The 16,034-nt window shown below is 58.0% G+C and overlaps 1 protein-coding gene across 15 annotated transcripts in view; it reads right to left on the minus strand.

Annotated features, from left to right (window-relative positions):
* ATP2A3 (ATPase sarcoplasmic/endoplasmic reticulum Ca2+ transporting 3) overlaps window positions 1–15,492 on the minus strand; it is a 46,512-nt gene extending 31,020 nt beyond the window's left edge. For 9 of the 15 annotated variants that reach the window (XR_014820293.1, XR_014820292.1, XR_014820296.1 and 6 more), the window contains exon 1: window positions 2,189–2,462. Coding sequence is in view for 8 of the 15 variants with exons in the window: in XM_084982889.1 (XP_084839015.1) it covers window positions 2,189–2,306 (118 nt within the window). In the remaining 7 variants the exon portion in view is untranslated. 15 annotated transcript variants of the gene reach the window in all.
* Window positions 15,493–16,034: the final 542 nt, after the last annotated feature.

Genomic DNA, 16,034 nt, shown 5'->3' on the forward strand with positions numbered 1-16,034 from the left:
AAAACCCTGTCAGCCTCACCCCAAAGGCTGTGCTGGCAGAGACTGTGACACCCACGCCTCCTCAGGCCGGGGCTGGGTGGGGGGAGCATGAAGCAGGAAGGGGCAGCTGGCTCCCTTCCCCTCACCTGACAACTTCCAGAGCACTGGCGTGCGTCCGAGGCTGGAACAGCTCCTGTGGAGCTACCCGGGCTCCGAGTACCGACCCCAACACCAGGGTCCCAGAGCCTGCAGAACCTGGGACCTCTAGGGAAATTGAGGCCCAGAGAGGGGCGGGCACCCAGTACCACTTGCTGTGTGACTTGGGGTAAGCTATCTAATCTGGGGCCTCAGTCATCTCTTCTGTAAAATGAGGGTGACAACGGTTGTTTGGGGGAAGAAACAAGATAAGAGATGAAAAGTGCTAAGACCCGGCTCTGGCCTGGTCCCACTGAACACTAACTTTTGTTTTTTACTATTGTCAAAGCACAGAGGAACCAGGGGAGCTCGGGAACAGCCCCCCATCTTTTCCTGCCACCCTCCTCCAGTGCCATCCTGATCCGTCACCTCACAGAGATGCTCAGTGGCCAGGGCATCCCCCCAAAGAAACAACCAGAGGAAAGAGCGCAGGGGCGAACCAGAGGCTCCCTCCTCCCCAGCCAGCTTCCCCTCTGCTGGACTGATGAAGACATGGGGGCCAGAAAGGAGAAGGGTGTGGCCAGGGTAATGCAGGGCAACATCTGCGTGATTTGGGAGGCAAAACAAAGCCCCAGGTCTCCAGCTTCCCTTGGGAATCAGGACTCCCAAGCTGGAGGCCACAGAGGAGGCGCTGGAACCCCAGACCTGCTGCCCTGCCCTCTTGCAGCAAGGAACCCTCTCTGCCAAGTCACGAATGGGGGATATTAAATAATATTTATCTCCCTAGTTCCTCCCACAGCTCAACTAAATATAGCAACTAATTTTTTTGAAAAAGGATTTCTGCTCCAGAAAGATAATATTTATACAAGAGGTGGTTGTCATAAACCAATACAAAACCCAAAGCTCCCTTTTTGACAGCTCTTCGTAATTTTCAAGCCGGCACTGAGCAGTGAGACCCTCGCGCCAGAGAACCTTCCCTCTGGCTGGCTGGGAACCCTGAGAGGGTGAGACCCTGAGTCCTGAACGGATGCAGGTCCCGGCTGCACTCTGGGGATGCAGGCGACATTTCTCTCCCCGCCCCTAGCACTCTGCCCAGTGCCCTGGGGAGGGCGAAGGGGGTGGCAAATCCTGCCGGGAAGCAACTCGGGGAGGGAGTCTACATCTTCTACCCTCTCAGGGTCACACGGGGACGATGCTGGCACTAGCTGTGCCTCCTGGCAGGTGGGGAATCCCACACTCCTTTAAACATGACGAAGAAGGACGCTTTTCCCACCCTAAAAGCAACAGCGTGAAAGCTCCCTCTCCGCCCAGAGATGGGCAGGCGTGGCTCCAGGTCACCCAGGAAGGAAAGGCCTCCCAGGCAACTCCCCCAGTGAGGCCTTGAACCTGCCACCTCCCCCTACCCCCCGCCCCCCGGAGGTGGGTCTCCCGCCTCTGCAGTTCAAAGCCCCCACCAACTCCCGCCAGCCACATCCGCCTGGGGCTGCAGAAAGAGGAAGACCTGGGGTGGGGGTGGAGGCCCCAAGGCTGCCAGCTGACAGTCTGCACCTTCTGGGTATTTCACTGAGTCCCCAGTGCAGGAGAGCCCTGCGGGGTCAGCTGGCAGGCTGCGCCTCAGGAATTCCTGGCTGGTCTGTCGCCAGTCGACCTGTGCGTGCACCTGCAAGATGCTGGCAGGGCGGGTGGCGGCGGCGCGGGGATGCAGTGCTGACGGCCGGTGGGGGTGAGCTAAGGCCTGCCCGAGTGGACGCGGACGCGGATAGAGGTGGGAAGCCCGGAAGGGCCTCACTGGTCCCTGGGCCTGGAGGGAGGAGAGCCGGGCGGGGGAGCGGGCGTCCGGTCTCCGAACCCGGAACCCGTACCCTCCTCCCCCGCCAAGGTGCCGCGCAGCCCTCCGGGAGCCCCAAGAGCATCTGCAGAGGTTTCCGGAGCCCTCGCTTCCTGCCCGCCCGCCCGCCCGCGGGGGCATATGGCTCAGAGGGGAGAGGACCGCTCCGCGGCCGAGGTGCCTGGGGGGAAACTGAGACTGCGGCGCGCGGGGCCCCCGCTGCCCCCGCCCGGGCCGCGTTCTCACCGTTGGGGCCGTAGCGCTCTCGCGCGCGTGTCACCTGTGCGGGGCTCAGGCCGCCCTCGGCCGTCACCGAGAAGCGACGCAGCACGTCCGCGGCCGGGAGCAGGTGCGCCTCCTCCATGCCGCCCGCCCGTCTGAGCCGTCGGCACCGTCCGGGCCGCCTCGCCGCGGGGCTACTGCGCGGGGCACTGGGGGCTCGGGCCCGGGCGGGCGCCGCGCAAGGCCATGACCGCGCTGGGACCTTCCCCGACGGCAGTGGCGGCGGCGGCAGGAGCCCGCGCCAGGATGCTGCGCCCCGGGCTCCCTCCCCGGGGCGGGGCGGCGCGGGGCCCGCCCCCGCACTCACACCCCTTCCGGCCGCCCTCGGAGCCCTCCGCCCCGCCCCCGCAACGCCCCTGGGCGCGGAGGTTGGGCTGCCCGCCCATTCCGCAGAAGGGGGAACTGAGGCCGCCCACGCACAGCTGAGGCTGGGGGAGCCGAGGCCGTGTGGTCCGGAAGGGCCTCAGCCGCTGTCCACCGAGCTGGCGGTGAGGGACGTGGGGTGCCGGGGCGGAGAACGGAAGGGAGCTGCAGAGCACTGGCCTCTGAGTGGCCTTCTTAGGCGTCTTCTTGGGTCCCGGGCGGTGGCAGAATGGACCTGTACGTAGTGGGGCTTCCTAACCCCCCCCCGACTCTAATTCTGCCAAGTGCGACTCTGGGTCTAGAGGGAACCCCCAAACCCTAACCCTAAGCAGGCCTCCTCTGGAGGAGATGACTTGATGTTTTCTTCTTTGGAAGTTTCTGGTTTCTTTATCGTTATCCTAAAGCCCAGCGATGAGCGGTTATTCCCCGCACAACCAGGACCTCTAACAATGAACCAGTATATACCAAAGTAAACCAGTCTTGTTACCTTAGACTCACCCTCACCTCAGCAGGAAATGTAGCTGCCAGGTGGGGTGGGGCTGCCTCCAGAAGCCTGAGGGTGTGGGGCCTCTGGCCAGGGCCCCCAGGGCCCCCATGGAGGGCCACTCTGGCCCAGGATAGGGAAGGGACTAAGGGGCTCCCATTGCAGTGCTCCCTGAGCTCCAGTCTGTCCAGGGGAGCCAGGAGGAGGGGCTGCAGGTCAGGGAAGCAAGCTGTGGGGAGGCGGAAACCACTCATCCTGCCAAAAGGAGGAGCGAAAGGCAGCAGTCTGCTCACACCCTCCAGTTTGAGAGACCCACCCCGTCTCAGGCGACCCACCATCTTCCCCCCAGCAGGTGGGCCTGTGCTGCCCAGGCCTCTGGGATTCACCTTGGTGGCACAAGGTCAGATTCCAGGATTGAGCTCCCTTAGCCTGCTGTTCAAACCGGACGCCTCAGCAGCCCCAAAGCCTCCCCAGAGACGGGGACCGCACACATTCCCCCAGCACACAGGAGCCCCAGCATCCAGCCTGGCCACCTGCCGCCGACCCCTGCCCAGTGTCCCCCCAGGTCCCGATGTCTTGCCCCAGCCTGGGGCCATGGTCCTCCTCCTCTGTCTCCCCTCCCCCACGCCTCATTGCGCATGGACACACTCAGTGAGTTCTAGCCGGATGGAATAGTCCAGCCCTTTGCTGCTTGTGACAGGCCATCCAGACTGACTCCAGGGGCATCAGCTGGGGCTCAGCCTGCAGCCGTGGAGGCAATGAATACTGGTCTTCTGGGGCTCCTTGCAACCTGACGCTTTAGATCCCAAGTCCCATATACCCCGTATTTCCGCGCTCTTCCTCCACCACTGCAGATGGCAAAGACAGCCCTACCGGTATCTCTAAGTTGCCAGGAGAACTGTTAGCCAGGACTAGGTGGGGACAGAGCCCTCCCCCTCCCCACAGGAGACCTCTCTCCCAGAGACATGAGGCCCTAGTCCCTCAAACAGCTGGAAAGCCCTTCCTGCTTCCCCACTTACACATCCTGGGGGCTGACTCCCCTTTGCCAGCCCTAGGGACCTTAACATTAAGCCTCTCCCCTCCACCCCACCTTCCGCTGTCAGTTGGTGTTTGCTCAAAGGTAGAGCCAGGCCTGCCTGTTTGCTCTGGCAGCCTGGCCTCTGTTCCCTTTCTCCAGCCCAGCCCGCCCCATGCTGCTTCCAAACCACCGCAGGCAGGGCCGACAGCTGTCGGCAACTCTGGCCCCCACCTGGCAGGTGCACACACCTGTCAGCAGGCCCACCTGCTCGGCTGCCCCCAGGACAACTGGGCATCCCTCCAAGCTCCCACAGACTCACGTACCGGCTCAGTTGCTCGTATGCCCCCATTGAGCCCTCTACCTGCACCTAGACAAACAGCTGGGGGCCAGGGTGACATGGCCCCAAGTTTGCTGTCCAAAGAGCTGGTCTGGCCTCCCCACCTCCCAGTTGCCAGGTACTGAGAGCCAGGTACTGAGAGCTCTTTCTAAATCCCCCACAGTGCAGATAATGGCAGAATTTATCACCTCCCCGGCAGGAGGCAGAGGGGCCGGGGGAGCATGGGGGGAAGGTAGGTCTTTGCTGGAAGGATTTGGACACATGAAGATGAGGGTGTTGCAGGCAGAGGCAAACCTCGGTTGTCTGCCAGGGACCATGACTCAATCCCTCAGCATGGCTGCATCATGAGGAACGTGAACTCAGGGACCAGGAAGGCAGATCGCAGAGGCAGGGCTGGGACCCTGAGAGCCCTGACTGACCATTTAATGGCCTGGCTTCTTCTTCTTCTTCTTTTTTTTTTTTTTTTTTTTTTTTCTTTTTTCGTCTTTTTAGGGCTGCACCCATGGCATATGGAGGTTCCTAGGCTAGGGGTCAAATCAGACCTGTAGCTGCTGGCCTGGACCACAGCCACAGCATTGTGGGATCCAAGCCATGTCTGCGACCTACACCACAGCTCACGGCAATGCCGAATCCTTAACCCACTGAGCAAGGCCAGGGATTGCACCTGCGTCCTCATGGATGCTAGTCAGATTTGTTTCTGCTGAGCTATGATAGGAACTCCAACCTGGCTTCTTAAACCGTGAAGATTCAAGGTCATATTTGCCTTCTAGAACAGTTTCGCCCCTGGAAGCCAATGTGGGGAAGGGGTTGAAGGGGAGAGCAGAGACTGAAAGGACCCCGCAATCGTTCTAAAGAAAAATGAGGAGATCTGGACCCAGGCAGATGGCAGGTCCTGGGCTGCAATGGATAGGTCCTGGTTGTGGCTTAGAATCAGGGCTGAGAGGAAAAGGAGGAGTGACAGCTGGTGGGCACGGGGATCAGCCCTGCGGTGGAGGAGAAGCAGGGTGAGTGGGAGGTGTCAAGGAGTGTATTTAGGTCCAAGTGGAGTGTGAGGGGCCTGGACGATTCCGGGTGGAGGCAGAGAAGGGTTTCTCCTTCTCGCCCCCCTTCCCTTGCTCGGCCTTACTGTGGCGGCCCTTTCTCTCTCAGCCTTCTGACAGCCTCCACCCTGGCCTCCCTGCCTCCAGACTTAAGCCTGTGTGTCCAGATTACCTGCCTGAGCTGGGGCTTTCATTCCTTCCTCTCTGCTCAGATCCTTCCTCAGCTCCCCGTTACTGGCAGGATAAAGCTGGGGCTCTTCCACCCGGCGGGCACAGCTCTTCCTTTACCAGTTGGCTCCTACGTATATCCAAGCAAACCGGCCTCCTCAAAATTCTCCAAACTGGCCTTGAACGTTTTAGCTTGAGCCCTTTGTCCAGGCTGTTCCCTGGCCCAGGCTGCTCTCCCATCTCCTCTCCCTAAAATCTCTCCCCACGTTGAAACTCAGTTCCCTGGCCACCCGGCCCTGTGTATTCACATTCCCTGCGTTCTTTTGACTGACTTGAGCGGGGCCCCATGCAAAGGTCAAGGCCTACCTCCCGTCATACACAAGGGGAAATCGAGACCCAGGGAGATGATGAGACTCAAACAGTGACTTGGAGCCAGGGAGTCCAAGGCAGAGCTTCAGCTGGAACTCCCAGGCCAGGTGTCCCATGCCTCCTGCGCTGGTGACTGTCCTTGAGGTTCAGCTGCTGGGATGCCTCTGCTGGGCCAGGCTGGGGTGGTCTCCTCCGAAGCCAGGGAGTGAGCCTAGGACAGCCCGGCCCATGGGGGCTCCGCCCTGAACCTGGGGAAGGGCCTTGAGCAATAGCTCAGGGGACAGGTGCCAGGCCGGAGTTTGGGAGGGTTGGAGGCGAGAGGACGGGGCTCCAACCCTGTTGTTGCCCCAGCTTCTCCCCTCCCCTCCCCCTTCCTCCTTCCTTCCTCCCTTCTTTCTGCTTTCCTTCCTTCCCCACTTCCTTCCCAAATATTTCTCAAGCACCCGGCATGCACCAGGCAAGTTGCCAAGTCCTGGAGAGATGGTCCTTGTCCTCCCTGAGCTCACAGCCGAGAAGGGAGCAAGTCGTTAATCCCAAATAACCACACACAGAAACGGACTTCAGGTGCCGGTGGTGCCTTGAGAACGTGGCGGGGAGGGCAGATCAGAGATCGCCTGGAGGAGGGGACACTTCTGCTGAAATCTGAAGGAACAGGAGAGGGAAAGGTGTTCCAGGCCGAGGGAATGGCCCATGCAAAGCCGACCTGGCCACGAGGTAGTGGAGGTCCCTGTTTTGTCTCTGGGCCTCATTCCCTGTCTGTCCCAGCAGCACCAGCCGTGGGAGCAGCTGAGGCAGCTGCAGTCCTTAGAGAAGACAGAGAGGCTGGGGCTGCCCTGCAGCTGCCCCGCTTTGGTTTGTAAATGGGTTTGACTCGAAATGCAAACAGCCCTGGAAAGCAGGGGAATCTCGCTTCCTCCTCCCAGGCCCAGGTGGGCAGGTGTCCCAGGTTCCCTAGGACGCTGTTGCAGAGCATGGATTTCAAGCCCACTGTCCTAGCTCCGCTCCATCCTCTTAGACAGACCCCTTGAGGGCAGGCAGGAAAGACTGGCCACCCGCTACAGTGGGGGAGACCCTCCTGCTGGCTACCTCTCCCTAACCCCAAGTTCTTCTAATTTGGTCTTTGGGTGGGGACCCCTGTGCAAGTTCCAGATGCACCTCCCCAGTCCTCCTGGGCCCAAGGCCCCACCTGGCCTGGAGCCACCCTTCCCCCCGGGCCTCCAGCCTCTCTGTGTGCTCTAAGCTGGGGACCCTCACCCTCTCATCTCCTCCCAGCCCTGCCCCTCAGGGGTGACCATCTTCCTCAGCCCACACTCATCCTCGCCACTTCCTGCCTCCTATGGTTGCCCCACTGGGGCCATGTCTAGTTCCCTGTACACAGTAGGAAGTTTCTTCGCTCTGTTTTCTCTGCTGGGAACACCCTTCCAGGGCTCATTCCTATTAGTCTTTAAGGCCCACAGGCTACAGCCCATCTTTGAGGCCAGTAAGGCTCCGCAGCCCACAGGTCCCCATCAAGCTCCCAGCACACTGGTTGGACTGTCTGCCCGCACCCCTCTGTGGTCACCCTAGAACTCACCTTGCTTCCCAGGAGGTGTCAGGGAGAGTGTCGGAACGACTGCATCAAGGCAGGAGTGCGCCTGGCCGCTAGGACCTGGGGAAGCAGAGGTTTGTCAGCAGTGGGACCACAGGCACCCAGGCGCCTGCGGCCCTGGACGCCTAGACTTTTGGCCTGAGGATGCTGGCCTCCTTCCCCTGCATCCATCTCTGTGGGACTGACCTGCGCAGCTGGGGGGCAGGGCCCTGGACCAGGCTGCTCGCGCCTCGGCTCCTTGAGGCAACTTCCTGTCCTTGCCCCCTTACCTCCGCGGCCAGGCTGAGGAGAGGAGGCTGTCCTCTCCCTCCCAGTGGCGGACACAGGCACCCCCGGACCTCAGGAAGAGGGGGAGCTTGTCCCATGAGGGCGTGCCTGCTCCTTCCAGGCCTGCCTCCCCTCGTGGCTGCCGCTAGATTCCCCTTCCTAGGCGTGCGGCTCCTCTCCTGCTCAAGCACATTCCATGGCTCCCCAGGGTCTCTCTAATTAACATCGTCTCCTCGGTTTGCCAGCCTTATTTGGTGCCCCTCAGCACCGTGGACTTGACTTTACCTGTCTTCTCCCCCCTGCCTTTGTCCACGCTGTTATCTAGGGTGGGAAACTTGTTCTTCTCATCTTTCCCTGGCTAAACCCTCCTCACTCTTTAAAGCCACGCTCAAGTGCTGCCTTCTCCAAGAAGCCCTCTCTGACCCCTCAGAAGCTGGTGACCTTGTGTCTCCAGAGTGGCCTAGCATTTTTGTGCTCCTCCCTATTTGCCTGAATCTCCATGTGCAGCACCCAAGCTGTGCGTCCCTCCAGGACGGGAGCTGCAGATGAATGGTCTCTACAGGGTGGCCCAGTGCATGAAGGTCATTATAAAATTTGCTTCTAGAATGAGAATCTCCTGAGGCTGAGACGGTGTCTGTAGCACTCATGGCATTTCAGAGCCTGGCACCTGGTCTGGCACTTACTAGACTCTCAAAGGTATGGGTTAAATGAACAAGTTTTTAGCTGGCCAATGCAATAAGAGAAGAAGAGGAAATGAGGTACAAATACTGGAGAGTGAAAAATTCAATGAATAGAATCACGTTATTGTGAGCTGTGGCATTCTCACTATGGAATATGTCAGAGTCAGCATTCATTGTATGGACTGGGGTTAAGGCCCAAAGAGAGCCTGGAATTTACTGGAGATCACACAGCCAATTGAGTTTCCTTCTAGCTCTATGGTTTTTTTCTTTCTTTTTTTTTTTTTTTCCTGCTATAATGTCTGGCATAACCACAGAGTGTCGTGGATATTCTTGGGCTGTGCTGATCATCACCTTGGCCAGTGAGGTAAACTCTTCCCTGGCAGGGAGGCCACTCTGTTCCAGGTTCAAGGCCACACCTGACCAGTCGGCCTGTATGGCATCAGCTAATAGTGGGTTGTAAAAAGATAAAACACAAAACCCTTATTTGCCTTGTAAATGGTTACACCCAACCAGGTTTGAAAGACTGAGGCACAGCTTGAAAAGGAATTTGAGACCTGGGACTTGCTCCTTGGTTTGGAGAAAGGCCTTTGGCCTGGGGGTACCTGAGGGTAAGGCTTGTCTTGGTCAGTCCCTCGGCCTGGAGAACATCCCTGCCCCTGTGTGCAGAGAGCAGGGGCAGCTGGTTCAGCCTTGTCCTGTAGGTAACCCTGGGCCTGGGGCTGGATTAGTGGGGCTGGTTAAGTCCTCAAGTGAGGCTGGGTACTTTCAAGCATGACCCTGGCCTTCAGAGTCTGAGAAAGCCTCCTCCCCTCTGGGCTCAGGGTCTCTGTGCAGTGGGGTGGGACACAACAGTGTCTGGAGTTCACAGGATTCCTGGTAGGGACTTGCTCACACAGCCCACCCAGAAGCAAAATTAGAACAAAGTGGCAGGAGACCCGGGCCTGCCCCAGGCTCCTAGGCTGGGGGCAGAGCAAAGATTCAGCTCTCTATTTGTGGGCCTCTCATTGTTGTTACAGTTTCCACGCCACTCCTGGCCTGTTCTTTTACCCTCTCAGGGCCCAGCTGTCCTGACTTTCCCTCCTCAGTGCCCTTTGGGGCCTCTCATCCGTGGTGCCAGGTCTCCGCCCTGGTGTTCCCTGCGTGGCAGCCAGCCCAGCTCCCTGGGGATATCCTGTCATTGTGGCCCAGAGCCTAGGTACTGCCTCTTGCCAGGGCAGCTCCAGTGCTCTGGGTCCCTTCCAGGTTCCCAGGTGGAGTCCAGGAGCCCGGAGAGGTTAGGGAAGTTGGCAAAGGCACCCAGATCCCCAGCGTGGCAGACCAGGCACAGTGCCCAGGACATCTGACGCCTGGGCTGTGGCCAGTCTCTGGACAGGTGCACGGCAGGGCTCCCTGCCCCACTGCCGGCTCTGTAGGTGACCTTGGCACGTCCTCTCCTTCTCTGGGCTCCTCCCTGAGGCCATGACTTACGGCAGACCCAGCCTAGGCCTAGCTGACCAAGGGAATCTGTGTGATGGGTGAGTGTGCTCACTCCCAGAATGGCTGGGTGTACTGGGGACACTCATCAGGCTTGGGCTGGGCTGGCCCTCTGTACTGGGGGGGTGGGGCTAGGAGGGGGTCTTTCGATGGCCTCCAGCCTCCAGCCCCAACAACCGCACTCCATGAAAATGCCCAAATTTGCAAGTTGGGTCCATTTGCCTTTAATTCCCTGCGGTCACACCCCCCTCATTTGTGTACCCAAATCAGAACAGGCCCTCTCGGGTGGGTCATCCACAAAGCCACCTGCTGGGGAGGAGGGAAGGGTGGGACTGGGTGTGGGGTCTGCTTTAGGCCCCCCACAGCACTTTCTGCTCTGAGGATATAAAGTAACAACAGCCAGCTCCGGGCTGATTTAGTCTTTACCAGCAGCCTTTAGAGGAGGTGTACATGGCTACCAGATAGAGCTGCACAATAATGTAAGGACCACACAGTTGGTCCATGGGAGAACAGAGCTTTGAACACAGGCCATCTGGCCCCAGAGCCCAGGCTCGTAACTCCTGTGCTGCACTGCTTGTGCTGGGTCCCTAGGTACTGCAGGGCTAATTTCCTGACCTGCCTCTGACTCAAGGCCCCTGCTCATGACCACTGGGTTATACAGCCTGGGAAAAGCTCTGAGGAGGGGCCGGGGTCCCCAGCCTGCCATCCGCATCCTCTTCGAGGTCCCCGAGATGGCTGTCACCCTGGACTGGGACAAGAACCTCACCTGAGAAGCCCAGAGGCTTGAGATGTTTGTCCTAGCCCCACCATGTGACCTTAGACAAGCGGCTTTACCTCTCTGAGTGCCGGTTTTCTCAGCTGTAAGATGGGCAGCTTAGTCGTTCTGAGCGCTAAGTGAGTTAGTGAACCTACAGAGACCAGCTTGGGCTTCCTGGGGGGCAGATAGATGCTCAGGGCACCTTGCATCCACTTCCAAGGACCCAGCCTGGTTCTGCCCTCTGTTCCCCAGGACACTCCCCCCACCGACAAACTGTCTGTGACCTGACCAGGAAGTGGACCAAGGGGCAATACCCACCCAGATCCTGGAGGCAAGAAGCCAGCAGTTGGGAACAAAGAATTTTCCATGGCTCTGCAGTTAAGGAGGAACTGGACACTCTTTGGGGCCTCAATTCGTCTTTCATCCTCCTCGCCTTCCCTCAGATTTCCATCACTGGTAATATTTACGTTGGAATTCTTCCCAGGACTTCAGGAACCCAGCATGAGCAAGGGGAAAAGGATACCAAAGAAAAGAGATAGGTGTTATTTTTTTAGAGGCGGTGTTGGCAAGTTTGTACTCTCAGTTATAAAACATATTACAAAGCAGCAAGTATCAAACCCAAATGATTCTGTGTTGAAATCAGTTCAGCTGGGCTTCTGTCCATTGTAAGACACTGCCTAAATACAAAGATAAGAAAGATATGGTCCCTTCCCTCAAGAGGGTCACAGCCTGGCTGGCACATACCCAGGTAGCAGGTACCTAAGGGTATGTGGTAGTTAAGAGTATGCTCTCAGGAGACAGACCTGGGATTAAACTGCTACTAGTTACCAGTCATGTGATCTTGGGCAAGTTACTAAATGAGTCTCAGTTTCATCCTTTGTAAAATGAGAATAATACCAAGATCCACCTCAGTGGACTGTCGTGAATTTAACGAAGAGAAAACAGCATTTTTAGCTGGCTACCCAACAAAGATGCCCCTCTTTTAGCTCACAGAGCCTTGATTTCACTCCAGGTAGCAAAGACTTCACCCTGGCACAGTGCATGAAACATGAGGGATTTAAGCCCATCATGGGGAGACCCTTGCTCTTTGCCAGATACTGGCTTTCTCAGTTCCCTGGCTGCTGAGGACAGCCATGTGACCCGTGGCCAGTGAGGTGAAAGGGTCTTCCTAAATAAATTATAGAGGATGATGCCTTTGCTTTCCTTGCTTCCTGTCCATGAAGAGTTTTGATGCCTGGAACTGCAGCAGCCATTTTGTGGCCATGAGGCATCCAGCTTGAGGCTGAGAAATTCACACTGAGGATGGCCATGGGGAAGGAGCTTGGAGTGGGGAGGCATGGCTGAGCTGCAGAATAGCCTGAGGTTGCCCACATCTATTCCTTGTTCTGAGAGATGATTTAAAAGCCTTTCATCAATACAAGTGGGAACTGGGTTAAGTAGCTGGTAAATGGTGTGGGTCACTCCACTTGTCTATGCACTCAGTGGGTAAGTGGGACAGAGTCATGAATCTTCTGGGCCCAATCATCTCTCAGGACCTCAGGGTGCTAAGATGCCCCTGGGCATGGGCTCCACTGGAGAAACCAAGACTGCCCCAAGCCTGCCAGGAAAGCTAGCAGGCTGGAACCACCAACAGGTGATGGTATCTGGCTCCCCATCCCTTCTTGAAGGGTTTCAGGAAGAGTCATTTCGCTCATCTGCAGTTTTTGCTTTGTGCACCTGGGCTGTGCATTTGAATCAGAACTGCCAGAGGTGCCCATTACCCAGCTGGTGCCCACTACCCAGCTGGTTGGAACAGCTGGAGGGAAGCCAGCAGATGGAGGGGCTGACCCCCCACCAGAGGTTTCCCAGGGAGGACAAAGGGAGGAAAAGGGAGAAACAGGACTCATTTAGAACCTAATGATTAATTACAGCCTGAGTACATGAACCAAGCCTGTTCCCTACAATAGGATACCTGTGACCTCATGCAGATCCTGGTCCGGAGTCATGGCAGGCTCTGGGCATCTCCAGAGCTGGCTGCATTTTGCCTCAAATGTCAGCGAAAGGGTGTGATAAAGGATGGGACCCAACTAAGATAATCCCATTTGGGGTCTTGGCCCCCAAGGCTTTCTGGTTAGCTTCCTGGGTTGTAAATATTCTGAATTGTGGGGGGGGGGGACAGTTTGCTGGTTTTTGTTCTTATTTTTTAAACAAGAGGCAGTGTGTTGTGGAGGTGAAGAGCACAGGCCCTGGAGTTCCCATTGTGGCGCTAGTGGAAACGAATCTGACAAGGAACCCTGAGGTTGCGGGTTCCATCCCAGGGCTCGCTCAGTGGGTTAACGATCCGGCGTTGCTGTGAGCTGTGGTGTAGGTCACAGACGCGGCTTGCATCTGGCATGGCTGTGGCTGTGGTGTAGGCCGGCAGCTATAGCTCTGATTCGACCCCTAGCCTGGGAACCTCCATGTGCTGTGGGAGTGGCCCCAAAAAGCAAAAACAAACAAACAAACAAAAAGAGCGCAGGCCCTGCTCTCCACATCGCTGTCTGAGAAACGGGAGTACTCCACCTCCTTGGTGTCGCCAGCACTGAGCACGGGGCCTGCCCTACGGGACGGCTCCAGAGGTCTTCAGCCTTAGTGGTGTCGCTCTGCCAGGCAGAGCGAGGGGTTCAGAGCACAGGTAAGAAGGGGTTAAGGGACCCAGTGCCTGATGACCTGCTCTTGAGGAGCTGTGGGGAAGGAGGCTGGGGCTCTGTCCCTCACCTTAAAAATGACAAAATAGTAGAACCCAGTATCTGACCTGGAGAGGCGTCTGAGTCCTCTTCTTCCATCTCCCTTTGTGCAGGTGGGACTGGAGAGGCCAGGGACGGTCCCGAGGAGAAGGAGCCAGCGCTTCCGCTGGGAAAGGAGTCCGAGTGTTGAAGGAACAGGGAATGTTGTCAGCAAGAAGACAAAGGAGGGCCGATGAAAACAATACACATTTGTGCGATGACATTTTCTGCCATAAATGTCAAGGGAACAGACACAGAACAGGAACCACAGAGTAGCCATGGGACGGGAACCACGTGGGGTGGCGATGGGGTGGCAGTAGCCACACACTCTTGCTCACCATGGCAATGCTGAGTCCTGGCACCAGCTTGACCCGTGTCCACAGTGGAGGGACAGCCCACCCCCCCAGGTGCGTGCGCAGCAGGCGGTTGCTGGGAAAGTAGAGGCTCTCCCTTGCAAGGAAAGAAATGTTAATTACACAGCCAGAGGCGACCCTTACATGCCTAATAAACTAAGGCAAATTCAGTGAGAGTCATAAAACCCGGTCCTGTCAGGGGGCAGAGGAAACAGGGGCCCTGGCAGGTGCTTGGATGTGCTCATTAAAACATGGTCCTGTTTTTCTGGAGAGCAAGCTAGTCCCATGCAGATGGGCCCTACCCTCTGGTCTGGTCTTTCTAACTCGAGAAACTGAAAACTCTCACTGCCCCACTGCCTACCGCCACCCCCGTGCCTGCCGCCCAGGGGGATGTTGGAACCGTTTCCCAGCCCCGCACTGAGCTGGGATGTATGCCCTCTTTTGTCCTCCTGAGCTGAGTGCACTCCGGAGCTTTCCCTCTGCCCCAGGGCCCAGCCCAGATCCCAGTAGGTTCACATTATGATGCCCTGATGCCCCAGGGTTGCACAGTTAGGGGCAGACCTGACTCAATTCTGAAGACCATAGACTCTGCCAGCCAGCAGAGCCCCTGGGCACAGCCCGAGGAACCACATGCCCAGTCAACTCGGACACCGGGCCCCTGCCGATGGGGGATCCCTGGGAGCCTGTGAAACCTCCAGGTGCTTCTGCTGCCTCTTCAGTAAACTAGGTCATCACCGAACATCTCCACCTGGGGACTTCCTGTGCTGCCCCTTCCACTTGGGAGAGAAGGGCTCCGGCTCTGGCTCTGGCTCTGGCTCTGGAAGGGAGCCCCCTGCAGGCTGCAGGGTTGGAGGGTGGCTTCTCTAGAACTTGGCTGGGGTTGGACAGGCAGGTGAGTGGTTGGGGAAGCTTCTGCCAGTTGCTGGAGAATGTACCTGGCCTTCCCAGGGACAAATTCTAGCTGTGGCCCTAAGCAGGGGCGGGGGTGCGCTTACTCCAAGGTGATAGCGTGCCGGCTGCCAATGACCATGAACCCTCCATTAGGGCCCTACTTCAGCTGCCTCTATAAGAGTGCACCCTGCCCCCTGGGAAAAGGTTAAACAAAGTCTCCCCCAACCCCTCTTCTGGGGTCCTAGAAGGACCAGTTGAGAGAAGATGCAGAGGAAGGAGAACGCTGGAAGGGAGAGTGGAAGCTGGGGTTCCCTCGAACACAGCTGTGGGGCCCAGGACTCGGGTCTCAGCCAGCTTCCCATTTGCTGGGTGACCTTGGGCAAGTCTTGCTTGTCTTTGGCCTGCCTGCTTTTTTGAAGCATCCCCTTCTCCAAGGGAACAAGGAGCACTTGCTATAGAAAGGTCAGGCCTCCGCTCAACCCAGGGGCAGCCACACAGACCCGAGATCAGACAGCAGCCCTGGGCTGCCCTCGGGGCCCCTCACCTTCACCCCCCACCCGCTCCAGCCTGCCCTTCCCCCCAGGCCTAGGGAGTGGATGCCCCCCGGACCACACGTGCCATGCAAATTCTGGCAGATCCCAGCCCCTCTCTGGACCTTAGTTTCTACTCTCGCACGGTGGCTGAGGGGTAGGGATGGACAGGTGGGATCAGGTGGTCCCAGAGGCTCTCCCCCTCCAGCCCCAGGCCTGTGGTCTTCTTACAGTTTCAGGCCGCAATCTTGCCTCCACAGAGAGCAGCCGGCGGAGGTGTGGGGCTCCATCCGACTTGCCTCTTTACGATGCCTGAGTGGACAGAGCCCTGCCCAGCTGCTGGGCCTGGGCAGTCCCTGCCCTCTGGCCTCAGTCGCGTTGCTGGCACAGCAAGGGCCAGACAGGATGGTCTCGGCAGCCCTTTGAGTCTCCCTCACGCCAGGGCCTCTTACGCCGCGGGATCAGGTTGCACACCTCCACCCCTCCGCAGCCCTCGCCCTCCGGCGTCTCTCCTGGTTGGCGTCTTCCCCCTGAGCCCCCGAGCCCCTCTGAGTGTCCTTAGTCTAAGTGAGGAGTGAGTGAAGTAGGCCAGCAGGGATCTTCCGGAGAAAAGGGGCGGTGACCTGGAAGGTCGCCATTGTCCCACAGAGTCTGAACTGGATGTGCTGGACAAGTGCAGTCTCTCAGTCGCAGGGGACACAAGCCTGATTTGAACGGGCTGAGGCACAAATGGGAAATGATTGACTCA

This window comes from Sus scrofa, chromosome 12, assembly GCF_054392235.1.
Source record: "Sus scrofa isolate SSC_HxYL_T2T_F1_AM1 chromosome 12, Sscrofa_HxYL_maternal_Yorkshire_Landrace_v2.0, whole genome shotgun sequence".
Taxonomy (NCBI): domain Eukaryota; kingdom Metazoa; phylum Chordata; class Mammalia; order Artiodactyla; family Suidae; genus Sus; species Sus scrofa.